Source organism: Barbatula barbatula, assembly GCF_947034865.1.
Source record: "Barbatula barbatula genome assembly, chromosome: 14".
Classification (NCBI taxonomy): domain Eukaryota; kingdom Metazoa; phylum Chordata; class Actinopteri; order Cypriniformes; family Nemacheilidae; genus Barbatula; species Barbatula barbatula.
In genome coordinates, this window is record NC_136777.1 from 7,138,537 (window position 1) to 7,158,429 (window position 19,893).

General features: G+C 37.8%; 1 protein-coding gene and 1 long non-coding RNA gene across 3 annotated transcripts; one reads left to right on the forward strand and one right to left on the reverse strand.

Moving 5' to 3' along the window:
* Positions 1–1,314: 1,314 nt before the first annotated feature.
* LOC306903331 lies at positions 1,315–3,218 on the forward strand. The gene is made up of 3 exons (XR_013787544.1): positions 1,315–1,473; positions 1,795–1,854; positions 1,956–3,218. It is a non-coding gene; the product is annotated as an uncharacterized lncRNA (long non-coding RNA).
* A 3,429-nt stretch (positions 3,219–6,647) lies between these two features.
* hif1aa (hypoxia inducible factor 1 subunit alpha a) lies at positions 6,648–18,692 on the reverse strand. 2 transcript variants are annotated; one of them, XM_079472537.1, is made up of 14 exons: positions 18,459–18,692; positions 12,115–12,305; positions 11,818–11,963; positions 11,186–11,270; positions 11,004–11,116; positions 10,687–10,883; positions 10,227–10,333; positions 9,969–10,116; positions 9,626–9,876; positions 9,251–9,513; positions 8,300–8,523; positions 8,076–8,175; positions 7,755–7,942; positions 6,655–7,503 (listed from the first exon to the last, which is right to left on the reverse strand). In XM_079472537.1, the coding sequence occupies exons 1-13, from the start codon at positions 18,485–18,487 to the stop codon at positions 7,784–7,786; spliced, it is 2,013 nt and encodes a 670-aa protein (XP_079328663.1). In that variant the 5' UTR covers positions 18,488–18,692; the 3' UTR covers positions 6,655–7,503; positions 7,755–7,783. The 2 variants fall into 2 exon arrangements, with proteins under 2 accessions (XP_079328662.1, XP_079328663.1); XM_079472536.1 differs by having other exon boundaries at positions 6,648–7,942; positions 18,459–18,678.
* Positions 18,693–19,893: the final 1,201 nt, after the last annotated feature.

The following is a 19,893-nucleotide window of genomic DNA, read 5'->3' on the forward strand; positions in this document are numbered from 1 at the left end:
AATAACAACTAATACGACATTAAACATTTATGTTGATGGCATATTCCAGATCATTTGGTGATGGGCAAAATTAGGTGAAAAATGTGTGCGTTCACACTGAAATCAGTTTGAGACCTTCACAATCTTTTTTCATATCTCTCTCACGACAGGTTTTAAGATGAATAATTCGAGAGAAAATGTTCCCTGAATTGGTGAGCAATATGGCATGTGGTTATTTTTGGAAATCTTTAGCATTGTCTGACTGCAGCATTCACGCAATTAAATAAACTAGAAGACAAAATTCTTTATTCAGCCTAATGCACTAATGTCACATGGGTTGAATTTGAACCATAACAGTCTGTCTCGTTGTTCATCTCACCTTTCCTGCAGGGCATCAGCATTTGGGGGAATTGTGTGTGGGGGTTTTGTGATGTACTGTATGACAAGCATCATGTCATTGTCAGCTCTAATTGACATGCAGAGAAGCATGATGCCTCTCTCTCTCTGTTCTTCCAGCCATGGAATCTGTCTAGTGCTACTGGCTCACTGTCATCCATCAACCTATAACTTTGGCAACTCGTCGTTACCATGGCAACTGCCCTTCACCACTCAGAGGTTTTAGATCAAAAGGCATTCAACACTACCTTTCATTTCTTTTTTTTCCATTTCTTCTGTTTCTTTCATGTCATCTACCTTTTATCAATTACACTGAGCCTGAGGTAATTTATCAATTACCACTGAGAACCAATTTGAAGAATTCAGTCAGTTCAGTAGGAAACACCCAAATTTTCTTCAAAAATGGAGATATGTTGAACCAAATAAAAAAATTAGCATTTCAACCACAATGATGCCCAGAACAACATTTACCTATAATTGTGTGTTTGTGTATCTTACAACATGTATAATCACACCGTTGATCCTATTCTGCTGTTGATGTCACATGTCTTAAGTCCTAATGCTTGGATATCAAAAGCAAACAATAAACAATACTAATATTCACTCATGGTATGCTGTAAAACAATCAAACAATCATAATCTAACAAAATTACTATCTTTATAAAAATAATCCAGGTGATTAATCTTTTGTGAGGCCTTAAAAATGTTTTCTTTTACTAATGGTGTTGGGGACACAGTGAGTCTGAGAATTGAAATAAAAATCCAAATTAAAAACTGAATAAAGAAGTAAAATTAACAATATTACTCATGTCACACATATTGTACCAAACGAAAACAGGCGCCCTACTCTTTTACAGACGCACAGAAGTCCTTGTGCCTCCTTCTGTTTCCTGGAAAATGAAACTTAAGTTTGTAAGTGAAATTGAAACTTAACTGGACAGATCTACTGCATTCATCCATACAGAACAGCCTCAGAACTGAAGCATCAACGAAACATGCAGTGTAGCATTTTTGTATAACCATATTGACTTATCACTATACCATAGTCATCAGACTATTCTACTACGTCTACTACCTTACCACTGAACAAGGATCAAGGTATGACTTTTCCTTCTTGTAAACAAAATGCATGAGCTAAAATGAAATTGACAGAATTTATATATGATTTGTAATGTCAAATTATAGCTTTTTCTTTCATAACAACAAGATCCAAATTAAATACTGAATTTTTATTTTATAATTTTCTTTATTCACTTTACATGTGTTAAACTTGAATTATTTTACGATACTACAATATAACATTTAGAATTGAAATGATATAAATGATAATATATTCTTAATAACTTTCTCACATCAAAATAAATCTTCTTTTCAGTTATTTTTAAAGATGACAAACTAATGACAATGTCGCTCATACAGGTGGAAATATATGAAATCCGTGAACAACTTCTCAATGGACACCTCAATCAAGACCTCAATGTAAGTACATGCTAAAAATTACAATGAAGTTTCCTTGAATAACAAATGCATTGTTTTCTTTTAGCTGAAACTTTCTTCTTATAACTAAAACCTATTTCTAGATGTTACAAAGATTTAGTTCCTGACACAGAAAAAAAATATGTACGTGATGCATGAGCTAAATGAGAAGAAAAGTACGGACAGCACCCTTCTTTCCAACCTGGAATTTGCTGAATGTTTCCTGAGAGAACATCCTCTACAAAGAACTTCAAAGTTATTGGCTTAGGGCAATGGTTTATGTCTTGAAATTGGCAACAGCCAATTCAACGTTTTCACAGTGGGATCAGACAGTGAATACAACACCTATGTCATCCTCTGTATCTACACCGATCAAAGAGTAAAAAAGGAGAGCATTTTGGAAAGTCACTTTTTTGGCCACTCTTGCCAGGATGAGATCCAATCCTGCTTTATGCAAGCTAGAGAAGCAGTTCCTCACGATGGTTTGGAAAGACTAACAATCAAATGTAACAGGTTTACAATCATTTATACCAATAACTCCATAATTCTACTTAAGACTGTCGAAACTAAGTGTCAGTTTAAGCTTGAGACCATCACTGTTGAAGGTTTGCTGGAGAAGAAAATCTGGCTGCAGAAAGAGAAGGCCTCTAGTCGTTTTTTGATCAGATGTGTAGATCATCTCATTAAGCTATACCTCACTACATCTGATGCTCCAAAGAACAACTGTAGATTCATCATGCATACAGACAATGAAATAGTCCGAATTGTGTCTTCAGGTGAACATGAGAAAGAGTATGTGTTGCTAAGTGAATTAAACAAGGTCTCAATGTTTCCTCCAGCATGGCAGTAGATCAAGAATGCTGTATACTATAATTCTGTTGTTAGACTGTATAAGCCAATGATGGTTTAGATTTTACATAATTTAGTATAGTGCTGAAGTTTTATAATGTCTAATAAAGAGGAAAACACGATTAAGAGATGTCAAAATATATTCTATTCTATTTTAGGCATGGCTGATTTGAATTAATATTTCATACCAAACAATTGTTTTGTTATGTTCTGCCTAACAATAAAGTTGAGATGTTAACCAGACATTATTGTGTACTGTAAACTATCAAACTATATAGACGGTTTCATCCGACGCACTTGTTTGTGGCTATAATATGACCTTTATGTTAATAAATTTATATGAATGTTATTTTATATTAACATTTTATATTAATATGTTTCTCCAACACATAATGAACACTGCACATTGTACAGTTACATGAAGCATGCAGTGAGGTCTGCTTAAACTCTCCAGTGATAGCAGTATACCTGTAAAAACATAGACTGTAAAAAAGATAAACGCTTACTCTTCTGTTCCCAACTTCCCGCCTCTTTTTTCTTCTTTAATCCTGATACAAGATAACACAGTGACATGGCGCTCCCTGCAGTTCTGGGGGAATACTGCAAAAGCCATAATAAAATGAATTACAGGAAAACCAACACTTAACAGGTACTTAACAGGATAATTCTTATAAAATAAAAATAATGTATTCTCCGTCATGTTGTTCAAAACATATATATATGTACATTGTCTTGTGTGGAATACAAAAGTAGATATTTTGATAATTGTTTTAGCTGCTTTGTGTCTATACGATAGTTGTAATTTGGGGCTAATGTTGTTCCAAAGTTCTTCTAAAAGATTGTTACTCTTTGTGTGTTTTCTTTGTAGGACAAATAGCAATGAAAAATCAGTAAGGAAATCAGTTTTCATATTTCTGTTTCATCTCCTACAGTAGGAAGACAAACTGAAGAGTTGTGTGTCCAGTGTATGTAGCCTACAGACAACTGTGACGTTTTTACATGCCAAGTGAACTTAACAGGTCCTCTGAGGACAAATAGTTGTGTGCATGAGTGAATACAAACGAGTGTGTGAATTTGTGCGTGCATGTGCTCATGGAGAAAGAATGATGTGTTGGTAAATGTGTTTAACAGGCATAAGTGAAAACAGGCCTGCTGGCTATGTGTTGGGAGTTCTGAGAAAGCTGTGGAGTATATATATGGCCATATTCAGTCCATAACACATGCTTTCGCTTAGCGTTTGATCGATATACCATGTGCACTCTGATCAACTGCAGGAAACGCATTTGTGTGGGTGCGTATGTGTGTTTATCATCTGAGTGCTTTTGCTTTGGTGTTCCAAAGTAATAACGGAATACAAATAAATATATACACTACAGCTTACTAAAGACAATATCTACACTAAACCATTACAACTCTGAAACTGATACAACATAAAAGATTTCAAAAGCATCACCAGCGCATATGCAGGGTCACCTGAACAACCACCTGCAAACTGATGCTCCCGATTACAGAGGTAAACTACAGAAGTTTGCTATTGAATGATGAGAACAAACAATTCAACGGTTAAAACAAAACCTTCCAGTTCCTAAAGTGTCTGCCTTCAGAAAACGTGTCTGTGTTTGATTGAGGTGCAGTGGTGCATGGAGACTGAGAACAGCCCTCACCATAGCAACAAAACCAAGAATCATGGGATTTTCCCACTAATTCAATGAGGGCCATTCACTCAATGGATGACAAAGATACAAAATAGTGTGTATAAAGTTACCAATGAATAAAGCCATTTGCCATGAGTAAGTATTTTCCCACAGAAATGAGAAGAGGACCTCCTGAGGTTTTCTGTGATTGTGTGTGCGTGTGTGTGTGTGTGTGTGTGTCTCACACGGCACATAAAGAGCTCAGGGTCCTCAGCGATGAAGTAACTGTTTTGGCAAAGCCACCAGTAATTGAATACAGGGCTTGTTCTGTGGTGTGGCTGATGAACACACACACTTATACAGTATGAACATGAGTTTTGACTCTGTCTGTAGATGAACGTTACTATATTTATCATCAAAATATTGAAGTTATATATAGAGAATTAGATCAATTTAAATGTTAAATTAAGTGTAAGACTAAACATAAGATGCAAGACTTTAGGGAGTAAGATTGAAGCGATGGTTCACCCAAAAAGGGAAATTCTCAATGGTAGTCAAAAGTGCCCCAGTTTGCTGTACTACATTCTTCCAAAAAATATCTATAAAGTAATTTTTCGTACTATGGTAGTTTGGAACAACTCGAAGGTGAGTACTAGGGGTGAGTATAGTCTGGTATTCCCAATCCTCGTGCCGTCTGTATGATGTTATTTTCGTTATCAGGAGGGTCCACAGTCGCAGGGGCGCAGATGGGATTTCTTAACTGGGGGGACCGAGCTGTCAGCAAATGATTTATTCTCAGTTAGTTAATTAGCATAATTTGGACATTAACTAGTGCTCAAGTTGTCATTTTTGCGTAATATGGGCTAATGATTTGCACTAAAATGAACTGTATTAATTCGCTATATGCCTCTTTCCACTCACCTAATAGTCAACAGGCATATAGGATACTTAAATTGTTTGGTTTTGTAAAAAAATAGACGATGGCATTAGATCACTATGGTTACTGCTACTACAGGTACAACTGAGGCAGCTAACAGCTTGCCATAAGACCCGGGGCAGGGTCAGGAGTCGTAGCAGGCTAGCAGCAGAGTGATGGCAAGGCTCTTTTTGCTCTTTTTTAGTATAACCTTCTATTTTAGCCCATTTTAGTAATTGTGAATGCTTTGTGCATTTTCAAGCATTTTTTATAATGTTTTATAAAATACTTATTTTTTGTCGTTTTTTGTTACAAAAAACACACAATTCCTAATATTTAACATTTTTGATAAAACTTTAAATGAACAATTGAACACAGAACCACAGCAAACAAATCAAATAAAGGCAAAAGTCTAAACAATAAAGTGACATTTCACCCAAAAATGAGGTTTCTGTCATCATTTGCTTACCCTCATGTTATTTCCATGAACACATGTTAGCAATTTTCAATTCTGTGACATCTTTGACCACCATAGTAGGAAAAATGTATAATAGTGTGCACCAGAACCCTTTGTGACTCTAAATTCTTCGAAATATCGTCTCTGGTTACTTTCGTAACCTCGGTTAACTGAGAAGCGGGAAGGAGATATTGCGGAGACCGCATATGAAACTCCTCCTCTTTTTCACTTTTCCTGAAGTCCTATAGGATAACGCCAGTAAAAAAACTGGCCAATTGTCGCAAGACATGCACAGTATGCAATACTGACGAATCTAGACAGTATAAATACAGTGCCTGTGACGACAATCCTCAGAATCTACGAGAGAAACGCCCGCCCGGTGATAAGCGGCGAACACGGCGATCTACGCAATGTCTCGGAGAAACGTGTACAACAGCGCATGCGTGAAACATGTTTTTTTTTACAATTAACAAAAATAATTATTTACAAACATTCGTGTATATAATGAAATACAACACATATATGATTTGCACATTAGGGGGCTATTGCTAATTTAAATGAAGATATTAAAGCATTTACAAATTTTCAATGTTTTAATGGCTGTTTGCTTCATAGAAAATCGGAGTGAATCAATATAAAGCTCAGTGTCTTACCTGAATGAAGTAAAAGCATGCGTGAAAAATGTTGAATCTCCCGAGTCCACTCGATGACGTACTTCACAAGTGACGAACCCGTCTATCCGCGCTCATCTGCAATTGGGTATGCAATAGAAGTTGTGCGGACGCGTTTGTGCGCGAGACAGACACTCTCAAGTGTACAGGTTTGCTTTAAAACTGTTGAAACGGTGATAGAGTACTACAGCACTACCAAAATGCTACACAATTTTACAGATGTAACACACAAGTAAGAAACTTTCTTACAAGTAGGAAAGACCCAATTTGCACTTTAATTTAGAATTTCCGTTTATTTTCCACAGACATGACAAATTCCTGAAGACAATGTGACACTGCACTGAAAAAAAGTGAGAAATCGAGAAAAGTAACAAAGCTCATACACTAACAGGCTGCACTATATCTTGTTTCTCTGAAGCACTATAAACACAGAAAACCGATAGTATAAGGAAAAATAACATTTTACATATAATGCCCTAGATATTTTTATAGATTTAACTTCATAGATCCTCTTGTAACAATAATAATAATGAGTAATAGTTTCAACATCAAGGTAGTTGTCATATGATTGTGTACTATAAATTACTCTATTTAAATGCAGATTACTGTCACACACATTTTTAAAACTCTGTATATTTAATACAACAAATTTGACTAAATGCCACTTTAGACAACGCACAACACTTACACACAAATACATGTGTTTTATAAGGGACACATAGAGCTCTGGACAAAGAAACAAGACACATTTAGACATTCCTGAAATGAATTATCCAAACAGCAGCGCTAATAAAATAACATTTTCTGAAGAAGCTGCTGGTAATCCATGTCATTTGTGCGCAAAGATGTGTGACAACACAACATACCTTATACAGCATAAAATACATTCTCTTTGTGTGTTTAGCTCTAACCTATAAGAGCACAGCTCATATTTGCTTTAGAAATGTTTCCTTATTCCTCAATTATTAATATGCATCAATATGTCTCTTATTGAAGTCCAGCATGTTTTTTGATCTACCCAGCAGCAAAATCATCCCAGTGCATTAGATTGCTCATCACTGTCTTGATAACGGATACAATCCTCAATGCCACTGATTTCCCCCGCATCATAGGAAAGCACTTGGTCTATGAGAAACATAAACTTGCTTTAAAATATATCATGTATAGAAGTATGGCTATTTATATAACTAGGTCAAAGGCACACAATAGCTCCTCCCCCTGTAAGCAGGTGTTGCCGTCACAGGTACATTAACCTCACAGTCATAACAGGTACACTGTGGGAGGGGCATAGATATGGCCCTACCCTCTGATGATCTGCTCATTATCCTACAAGTAACATCTGAGGAAAAAAGCAATTACTCTGTGTAGCAACAAACCCTGCTTTGACAACATTCACAAGGATTCTTCACAGTGACAAAAAGCCGAAGTTGAAGTGTGGTATCCATGGTGACACACCAGATGGCAGCAGCAGTATTGTGGTGTGATGGAGTCCTTCTGATGGTGGAACGTCTGATAGTTTAATCTTTTTCTCAGGTATTTCAGCCATAACCTGCATCACAGACCCCTGAGAGAAAACACACACACACAGCACTCATAAACTCTTCTAACTGTACAGACCTTCTTATCTGTACTGTCAGAATATCTTGATTCCAAAAACGGGAAAAAAGGACTAAAACACAAACCTACGCAATACATACCAGTCTTATTGCTTCAGAGAGAGTTATTGCCTCAAGATTCCTCTTGAGCTTTGGGCTGGTTTGACATTTAGAAGAAATATCACTGTCTTGAATAATCACTCTAGGGAGATAGAGAAAGCGATGGGAAGGAAGAGAGAACAGGGAAGGGAAAAGACAAATTATTTTTCTTCAACAGCCTTTTAATTGTAGAAGGATTGATTGGCAGCACAGATCGAGTCCCTCGCCTGCTGCTGTCCTGCTTGGTGGTTTCAGTGTTCTGCTGAGATGTGTCTGAGCACACTGGCTCTGCATGGGCTTCTGGAACAGAAGGGCCAGTTTGTGTGCTGCTGGAGGTGGGCAGTTCGAACCCTAAACTTTGGCTGGAACACAGTGACTTTGGAGTCCGCAGCTGGAAGTCATCATCCATGGGAATGTATGGTGCCAACATGTCCAGATCCAAACCCACTGGCTGTAAAATCATCATTAGTTCTAATGTATCATCAGGTCATTGCTTTGACAAAAAAAACGTACGTAAGCACAGCACACAATTAGTTAACAAACTAAACCGTCATGATTTTTTCTTATGTTTGGGGTTCCCAATGATAAACATAGAAACTGATGGCCAAGTTTCTTGACCCTAATATAAACACATTAGAAAGATCTTACTGAAACATTAACCCAATAATGTAATTATTTTAATGTAAATTAAAATAATGTTAAGCAACCGTGCACATTTCAGAAATATGACTGGTATCCATTCTGTTAACAATGTTTTGGTCTGAGGTGTGACCTAATCAAAACATTGTTAAAAGCTGTGTACATGTGCAAAAATGTATTATTGTCTCATTTTTTAAATCTGATTTCTACAGCAAACATAATACTTCAATATGAAGTATACATTTAATTCTACATGTAAAAAGACCAAAAGAAAAACAGAACATGAGAGGAGTGCATGGTTTTCATAGGCACAAATGTTCATCTTAACCTTGTTAATACTAAATGTGACCCAGTCTCTGAAAACCCAGCTCAAGTCATTTTTTGTGACTTAATATTTTCGACATAAACATTATCCCACAGAATTGATTTTGAGACCTTAGCCTGGTTTTCACAGAGAGGGTCACAAGTGTTTAGGCCAATCTCTGAACCCCTCAAGCAGATCAATAGCAATGGCTGCTCTTTGAATGTCACTGCTCTACCTGTATATTAAAGGTTGTCTTGGGATCCAAATCCATGGAAAAGAGTCTCTCCACTTGATCCGGTTTGAACTGGTCACTTAATTCTGAATCAAAGAGGAGATCAGATGACTGTGGGACAAGGAAACAGTCAGGCTGTAGATGGGCTGTTGAGGAGTCTGAATCATCAAGGGTGGAACACAGTGCCTCAGTGGACGGAGACAGAGGTGAGAGGGGCAGCAGGACACTGGATGAGGGTAACATGACATCATTGTAGAGTGAAATGTCTGAAAGAAACATAATCTTTCAAAATGACATCAATATTTAAGTATAAGTATACACGTGCGTAACAGGCTTGAAAGATCTGGTGGTTTGGATGTGCTTATGTAGTGTACAGACCTGTGCTATTGATATCTAGCGTGAGCACACCGCATGCTGTCAGTCTCTCTTGCTCCCCCTTCAGGTTCTCATGTAGAAATGCAGGCTGCAGATCAATATTGTCCAAACACTTTTTTTCCTCATCTCCCTTTTTACTCTCCATTTTCTGTACCACCAGGGTCACTTCTGCATTGACTTCCTCATCTTCCTGTTTTACTTTTGTGGTGTTGATCTGTTGGAGGGACAGAATTTCTTTGGGCTGTTCAATGCCACTGCAAAATAAGAAAGGATGAACAGATGAACACAAGCTATTTGGGGCACAAAAGCTTATATAATATATAAACACACCCGTATGAGGTCTTACCTGAGGATGTAGTTGACACAGACCACACACTGTGGCTGGTTGTTTTTATTGTTATAAATCACAGTGGCCTGAGTTTCTGCCCAGGCGAAGCCTCCCGCTTTAGCCAACAGACGGTATTGCCCAGTACATACCTGTCCCTTCACAAACACTGCAAAGAGACATAAACTATTAAATAATGCATACCTTTATTTACATTTTGTATTTAAAATCCTTTAAGAGGAGCCAGATGCGTCTGTGTGGGTGTTTATACAATCTTACGGTTATGGTGCGTTTTGGTCATGTGATCGGAATCCAGGGCGTGATAGTATTCGTACACAGAATGCTCCAACAGATCCCCTGGATCAAAACCCAACAAATCTGTGATCCTGAAATCACAAACACACAGATCTGTGACCCTGAAGCCCTCAGATGTCACCCCTAGATGGCGAAATAACCCAAGGCATTAAACTAGACCTGGACTCAGTTTACCGTTTTGTCCCAGTGATTTAGATATTTTGGATCTGTATAAAGGTTGCATGAATGTCCTCAAAAATGTCCTGCCAAAACAAACCAATGTCCTTTGCACTGCTACATAAACATTCTTACAATTTCACAACTGCAGTGGCCTCAGGCATTATACGCCTTGGTGTAGATTAAGTATTAAGAGTCAAATTATGCAGCAGCCAGCACAATATCATTGAATCTGTGCTTAGCAGGTGAAATCGTGCAGGCCCTTTACCTATCATCGCAGTAGGTGAAGCGCATATCCAAAGTGTGACGGCTGAGGAACGTTCTAGAATCCAGTGGTGCCTCAATGTTGCCTGGGTGAGGAATAGCCTCACAGATCACCACCAGGTACGTCGAACACAGACTTATTTCCTCACACACAGGGTCGAGTGTGTCAGCTATGTGCACGAGGCCCGAGCAGCACAGAACCTAGAGAGAAGAGAGGCTAAAGGGGATAAATATTGATCCAGATTCACAATAGTTGGTATTAGAGTGATATGCTCTGGGTGTCTTTTTTGACACAGTGACTGCATGAATGAGGGGTGGTACCTTCCAGGAGGCAGATTTGACATTGACGGTATGCCCTCTGTTAGTCAGTGTACATTTCATCCTCAGTAGAAAATTTCGATCTGTTTGATGCTCTTTCCCTTTCTTAGATAAACCTGAAAAGAGAGAGTGATTAGTGTGTTTTGTGTGAGCGAGTGATTGAGAGAGAAAGAGAGAGACATTACCTATCCTGTGAGCTAGCATTTCTCTGAGCTCCTCATGATCACATGGATGAGTAAACTCAAACACACTGTGTCCAGTTAGGTCAACCTACACGAGAAACAAGTGGTTTCATTTCAACACTCACAAAATTCATGTTATTGTTTATATACAGCAGCTAAACATTCAGGAACACTGAATCTGAAAATAAATACCCAATGCATAGACTTTATTGATACCCAGTGTATAACAAGTTTGTTTCTTACTGGATGCTTGAGTAAACTTGACGATTATTTTATATATTTCACTACACTGTAAATTGCAATCGTAAGTATGTAATAAAGAACGCCATTGTGATGTCACAATAAACATTATGATTCATAAAAATAATCACATCACAATGCTCTTTAAGATGACATAATGGATGCCATTTTTATGTCATGGAGAGAAGTTATGATGTCCAAAAGATGACCGTTTTGATGTCATATTGGATTGCCATTGTGATGTCATACAGAGCATTATGATGTAATAATTACATATTCTTCATGTTCATAAATATAATTATTTGGATATTTGAGCATGTTTAGCATCTTTAAGCATTCCATTTATTTTTGACTCTTTTGCATTATTCATTCAAGTTTTTGTAAGCTTGCCTCACCTGAGGAAGGCCAAGACACTTGGTCACATTCTCTGACATGTAGACCATGTCACCATCAACAGACAGAACCATGAGAAACCCATCCAGAGCTTTTAGAACCGAACTGTTCCATTGAGAGTCCAATTCAGTTTCAACACCTAATACACCTACAGAGAGAAACAGAGAAATGACTGCAAAAAACCACATACAGCTCTGAATGAAACTTACACACACAGCTCAAATACACTGTACATTTCGCAAATGCATTAATTCATAATTTCTCTTCACACGTCGGCTATTTGTGCTAGATTTGCCTACCTGTGCCCAGTAGTTTACGCAGGCGCAGGTAACTGAGCGCGAGTCTCATGACTGAAGCTTTGTCCAGGTTGGAGGTCACACTATGGGGGAGGGGCAGTTCTTTGGCCAGCTCGTAAAACACCTCAGACTCCTTTCCTCTCCGACAACGTGCCGCATCCCGAGATTTCTCTTTTCTTCGCTCTGAACTCACCCTGCGACCAACACACACATCAGAGGCCTATGCTGTCAATGGCTTAAAAAACACACACCCGTGTGCTGCATCTGAAATTTCTGAAACACTATATACTGTATGCAACACGTTTGACCAATAATGCAGCACATCCTGATCAGTATTCAGGTTAGTTGTGTGAATACATTCCAGACACGCTACATCCCCCATTTTCCATTCTGTGAATTCCTGCGTGCCAATCCTGTGGCCTCATGGGATACTAACGTATCAAATGGATGTGTCCTTCAGAATCTCAGCGGACACAGTAGGTCATCTGCTTATTTTCTGCCCACTGTTCTATGAATTTTGTGTATTCAAACACAGGTTTTGTGTGTTACACACACAGGTGCATGAATGCAAACATTAATTTTAAGACAAAAGAATAGTTAGGAATTTCATCTGTGACATAATCTGAACATTAGAAAGTCCATACTTCATCTCCACACATCTGTTTGAATTAACATTCTGTTGAGTTTAGACGGTTTGACAGTTTCACTTAGGCCAAAAATGTTATATTTTTTAAACAACACAGAAAATCAGTGCCATATGAGAAGTTATGTAACAGTGATGAAAGTAACACAGACAGACTGTTATGAATCAAACATAATGACAGATGAATGGAGTTTTAATTATCACCTTTTTCCCACCAGCACTGGTTCATTTCATAGCAGCGTGTTTGCCTATATGAGCAGATGGGGTGTAATATTGCACTCAGTAACGCTGATCACAGATCAGCCCACGATAAAGTGTGATGTATAGGGGTGTATAATTTAGTGTTTTTTGGAGCTGTATTGTGTGGGGTTGTATAATGGTCTGTTGTCTGGGGTCATAGAGAGCATTTTGGCTCCAGCTGAATCACTAAGCTCATCCTGACAGTCATCTTATTAACACAGAGTCACTGGAGACACACAAGGTAAAGCCACTTTCACACACAAAGATCCCACTGTACAGTTCCTGACATCATTATGTTTGCTGTGATCTGTCCACGGGCAAAGATGGAAAACCATGTACTCATAAAACATCCGTAGACACGACTAAGTAAAGCTCTGCCAGAGACGTCAACAGAATTGAATGAACTCTTGTTGATTTATATTCCCTCTCACTCTGCCTCAGCATGCATGATGTGAATTAAGGTTAACCTGCATTTACTGTACATTGCATAATGCATGAAGTATCACTTTAATAGTTAAGTTAATATATTTTCTGTATTGAATAATGTAAATACATATGTGCAGGTATGACTGTACTTGGGGGTAGTTGACAAATAAATGTGTAATTGTGTCCTATTGCAGGGGTTCTCAACCTACCACTGTATTCAACAATATTCAAAGGCTCCCCTCTCAACTCACAAAACCCAAAATGTCTGCCCAATAAAATATTTTCAGAGCCTGACATTAACTGGAAAAGTACTTATTAAATATGGACAAATAATAATAAATATTTCGTTTTTTAGTATTTTGAAAATGTATTTCAATACTCATTTTGTCTCATTTGTCATACTGAGGCCCCTTTCGAATTCAGCTGGGGTCCCCATTGGCCCACAGCCCCCCCTGCCGAGAACCACTGTCCTATGGTGCGACAGCAAATAATTTTTGGGGAAAAAATTACTTATATTATAAATATAATATAACAAATGTATACTATAATATACAATAATACTATAATATACAAATTTAAAATGTCACACCAAAGGACACGGTATATTTGTGAACAACCCACTTGCTGGTAATGCGTTACATCTAATTATCTTTCTTGGTTGGATTAGTCAGGCTCTATACGTGATGCAGCAGATTTGGTTTTAGAAAATAACCTGTTCTGTATGCATGTGCGCCTGTGATTTTTCTGTCTCCCTCATTAGATATGATATGGTAACGCTAGAGAGGATAAAACGCTATACAGACAAAACTGCCGCACACACCTGAACACTTAGGAGGTGCATTGAGAGGTCTCCACAATTTACTGATATGTGCATTTGGAGTGTTTGGATCCAGGCCAGCCAATCACACTAATAGCAAAGTGCTACACAAATCACCAGCCGCCAAAACCCTACCTGTCTGAACTTGATCTGAATACTTCTTGACACTCAATACAACAGTGCTCCTAGTAATGGAAGTAAAGGACATTGTTATATATCATCAGAACTCCCATACATACACATGCTTCCTGCCACATCCATCTGACATATTCATCAAAATGAAGACAAATTTTAATTCATAGACCCCATCTTCATTTAAAACAAGGTATGACTTGATTAAAGGCATTCATTACAAAACGTTTACTGTCTGACAGTTTCAAAACAATAAAAAAGTCATTTTCAAAAAAGGCCTTAAAAATTCGAATTACCGTAACCATTTAAAACAATGTGTCAATCTCATAGCATGTTTTGCTAAAAACAAGCGAAGTCATGATGCCTAAGCAAGTTTTTATTAATCATACATAATAAGAAATTAATTAAATTCTATTCGAATATTATACATGTAAAATTTCTTAAAATGTGGAAAATGATCTGTGTAGGTAATGAGAATGGGAAAAGTTGTGTACACAGCGTGATGATAATATGAAGAAAAATATAAAGTAATTTGTTAACTTGTTAGCAAAGTGTGAGTGTGAGGAAATAAGCTTTTTAAAAGATACTAGTAGACGGGTTTCTTCAAATCAAATCAAACTTAATGTTAATATATTTGTGTGTGTTTAAACACTAACACTATATCTTCATTTTGATTATACATTCATATTCTGTCAATCATTTTTTGTCATTTGAGAACATCTAGTAGAACATGTAATTGTTTTTAACAATATTTTTATTTTACTCTGTATAAATTACAACATAACGCACTCAAGACAAACCCGGACATGTTTCAGTTATGAGAATTTGAGCAGAAAAACAATAAAATACATACCCATGTCAAAATCATGTTTTGTCCAAGAATTATCTTTTTCATGATACTTTTTTTGTGTTACCCAATTGTATGTTTTTATGATTAAAATCTTTACTGCCACGGTGGTTCAGTGGTTTCGTGAGAATCACCCCTAAACTGAAAATAAACGTGAAATATGTCAGGGCCATTGTTTTGTCTCAACATGCACACCAGATATTTTTATGGGATATTTATTAAAGGGACGTAAATTTACTAATTTACTAATGCAATATACATGTAACTATGTCTTCAGAGGTGTATAAAGACCTTACATATTGAAACATTATGTGTTTATTACCTTAGAATGAGCTATATCTATCTTCATAAACCACTGGTCCTCTTGCATTTAATTCGCCAGGTTGTTTCTACAGTAGCTCTAAACAGACAAACTGTACAAGGCAAGTTTCGTGAATACCGTGATCATCTTTTGTGAAAAAGCCTTCGGCAAAGAAGCGAAAACGTGACAACAACTTAGTTCTATGTCAGCCTCCGTAGTGCTACGAAAGGTAGGGGTGGAGAGAACCGCTGGTTGTGTTAACAACCGTAACACTAGATGCTGCAAAATTTCAGACCAGTTAAGCCTTGTCTGTGAAACTTCATTTTTTTTTGTATCATGCAGTGTAAAGTTAAGTCTAAGTAACAAACCACGTGCATTCACAGACAAAGTGTTAATTCATATTTATATGCCCAAACATTCAGTAAGTGACAGATGTTTGGAAACGGTGTTCAAATTCATTTGTGAGTCATCTGTGGGTGCATGCGGAACATGGTGCTTCTGACAGCATAGTACCCATCCAGAAAAATGTCCCTTTTCTTACATCATAAATAATATTTAGATTATAACCAAATAATAACCAATAACCAAAAAGCCATGATCCCCATTGCATAACACCATAACGCCTGGCTCCTCCTATCGAAGCATTGAATCTTCAACTAGTCGGGGTCTCCCCTAGTAATTTCAAATGCTGTTTTGTGATAATACTCATTAATGTCATCATGCAGCGTCATCAACAACACAGAGCTCCCAAGGGCAACAACAATTCCAAGGTTTAAGTCTGGCTAAAGAGCTGTTTTGAACTAAAACCGTTCCTAAGACACACATTTACATCTCAGATGTGCTGGGCCAGTGTAGAGAACACAGACGGAGCCTTTAGCATGACCACAACCCCCTCTGTGAGACAAGCTGTACCTCAGCATGTAGTGATAATAATAATAATAATAAGCCAATAAGCTCTCTGTCACCTGCTCCGTTTCCCCCTTTTGACCATGAACAGCTCCCAGCAGGGGAATATATGATTAATTATTCATAACACACACATAAGACACTTACTATGGTCTAAATATTTCAACAAGGACTCCCTTGCAGGAGCAACAGGAAAGAAATCTCTAATGCGTCTCCAATGCCTTTACAAGCACGACCATTAGTATGAACAGTACCAGTGGGTTTAAAATGGATCTAATGCACCTGCGTAACATGATGTTTTGATATTCTCTCTCTCTGAACCACTTTACATCATCAAGAGAGGCCTGCTCTGTGTGTGTGTGTTTACCAGGACGTGATATTAGATCACACCGGCTTTTCAATGGAATATAGGTTAATGCAATTATTGCAGCCTTTAAAGCGTTCACACCGCTTCAGGAACTTCTCAGCGCCTTGTAATAATATCGCATTTCTAACACATTGGCCAAGTGTCTGCCATATTATTCGTCCTAAGGCAGTCCGGTCAACCACATCTCTCACAACCTTCAAAAAACTACTTAAAACTAACCTCTTCTGTGAGACCAATGAAAATGAAAAAAAATGAAAAAATGTACACTTACCCTCTTCTCTCAACAGGTAGTGGTCTAGCTTTTGTTGAAACTAGCAACTTTGTTTTAGCACCTAATGTATTATTGCTCTTTTATGACATATCGCTTTTTGCTCCCCGAAAGTTGTGTAAGACGCTGTGGATAAAAGCGTCTGCTAAATGACTAAATGTAAATGTGTCCAATAAACAGCTAACAATGCCCTGCAGCAACCATTTGTTAATGGTTTCTATGCCAAAAAATCACCTGTTTGAGGGGTCCTAATTGGGTCCCATGACAGGAGGCTTTAATTAACAAAAGGTCAATATCCTTCTTCAGCTATATGAAAATAAAGTCCTCTCGGTTTAAGAATTCCATTTATACAAGGACAAATGTCTGGTTTGATAAGAGCAGAAACATTCTAACCTTTCTCAGCTTCATTTTACACCCCCAAGAATGGCAGTATAGACAGGCCACAATCTGATAGCACACAGGGGACCTTTACCATAGAGCCAATAGGAGAGGTGTTAACTGATCCAGTGCAAAACACCACTGACAAGAGAGGACAGCAGTGTTTCCACATTTTGACGCTTTACAAAATAGTACATGTTGAATAACAAATGTACAGATTTTTGGAATTGATCATTTACTTGATATTAAACAATATAATAATTATGAATATTTTTTTAATTATTTAATATATTATTTCATTTCATTGTTGACAAAATGCTATATGCTCTTCTACTTGTAAGTCGCTTTGGATAAAAGCGTCTGCCAAATGAATAAATGTAAATGTACAAGAAATCAATGTTTTTTTTAATCTTTTTTAATAGATCATCTTTAATACCCAAGGCTCTTGAATAGATAGAATTGTTTTTATAGTTTCTCTTTACGACACTAATTTACGAGGATCCCGAGACATCAATCAACCCCCTGCCATGGTTAGCTGGGTTAATCAGAAATCCTAAGCATCGCGCATGCGCAATAAAATCTCGTGACTAGAGATCGGTACGGAGCAAATTGTAAAGCTAATGAGAAAGAGCCCATTTCGTTTTAGCATTTACACTTGTTTACACATTGATAACTCTCTTTGGACCATTATAGTTTCAACAGGTTGTCAGTTTTCTATTTCGCAATGTTTCGTTTACAAAAACAGATTATGATATATATTTTAGGTTGTATTTAGAGTGTTCATATACAACATGAAACAGCATGTTGCGTTATTATTCTCAAATCATAGTGTCATGAATTATCAGGCTGGCTGAAGTTATTGCGAGCTGATAGGTCGCGAGCAACGACGAGACGACAGCAAAGGGCAAAAACAACAAAAAAACATTTGTTTGACGAAACGAGCTAATATCCAAACGTTGGGAACTGTTCAAGTAATGTCACCGCTTTTTAAAATATAAGCACAAAAAAAAAGACGCGTTTACCTCTTTTTCCCAGGTGCGACCGCATCCATGGTCGAATCCTTTAAAAATGCACGCGTGTTTATTCGCGTCAATTAACGCGCTGAAAATCCTAAATAATCCTAAATCTGCAACGGAGTACGTCAGGCAAAGTTCCCGTGTTCGGCTGCTAAAGTTACATTAAGTTCCAATGATGCTTCGTCATTTCATCTCTCGCTTTCTCCGCATCTGCCTGACGGTTCTCGAGGGCGCGCAGTCACATGCCTCAGAGTCGTCGTGAACGCGCTACGCTCCAGCTCGGATATTTTTGGCACCTGAACCTTCATAGCCATTACAGGAATAATGCTCCCGTAGAGGCTGCCCTTTACATTGAAAGTTTTTAACAAATAGCCTGCAAGACAACCTAGCCTTTTGTACAACTGCCTGTTCTGGTTGGGAATACTCTTATACTACCGTGGTAACCCATAGTTTACCCTGTCACGACACATACATACGTTACAGTTTATGTTGCTGCTGTATCATAAGTTTCATTCAAACAATGTAGGAAGCTTTCATCTTTGTCATTTCTCATTCATATTTTAGCAGACCCCATGCTTACCACGTTGTGGCAGCTAGCTCTTGTAAGCTGTCGGTTACAAAACTTTTTCCAAATTCAAGAAACGTTTTCCAGCCCCTTGAAATCTGGGTTTTTTTCTTTCCACAAATTCCAGCTTTCCAACCATGAAACGTGCAAACAAGCATACACCATCCATCTCATCCATTCACACACGAGCAAATGGAAAATCATGAGGATCTTTCCCCGAAACCATGTTGCTCATGCAAGCACTTGGGGTGAATTTAACTTTAATTTCTCCCCCAAAATAAATGCATCCCTTTATAAAGGCTCATCTATAATGTTCTGAGAGACAACTACAATTTCTGTTAAATAAAGCATAACACTTCCGGGATCTGTACAGGAAACCTCAGGCTTCGAGTTAGCTCAGTTTGTTTCAGCTTTGAATCAAGGGGGCGAACTTTAACGTGAGAACATTAATATGGTTAAATGACTTTACGGCCATTCTCCATCTTCACTATGACCTTGAGGAATACATTTCATTCCATGCAGTTTCAGACCCGGAGACCGTTTGAGCCAGGCCTATTACGTTTGTTTTGGGTGAAAGGGTCTTTGCAATATTACATTTTCAATTTATTACTAGAGCCGCTGCTGGATTGCGTTAAAGAACTGTAATGCTGGCATATATGAATGAGGAAGGCAGATGGACACGTGCTAAATCTAATCTGCAGTAATCTCATGTATCCTCCTCTAGAGATGATCTCTCCCATCTATCTGCAGATGCTAGATAGACACAAAAGGGACTTTGAAATCAGGGATCAGAGAAAGGTGTAAAGATCTTTCATGCAGCCTTTGAGCGATGTAGCACAAAGCATGGAGCCGAATACACACAGAATTATTGCTCCG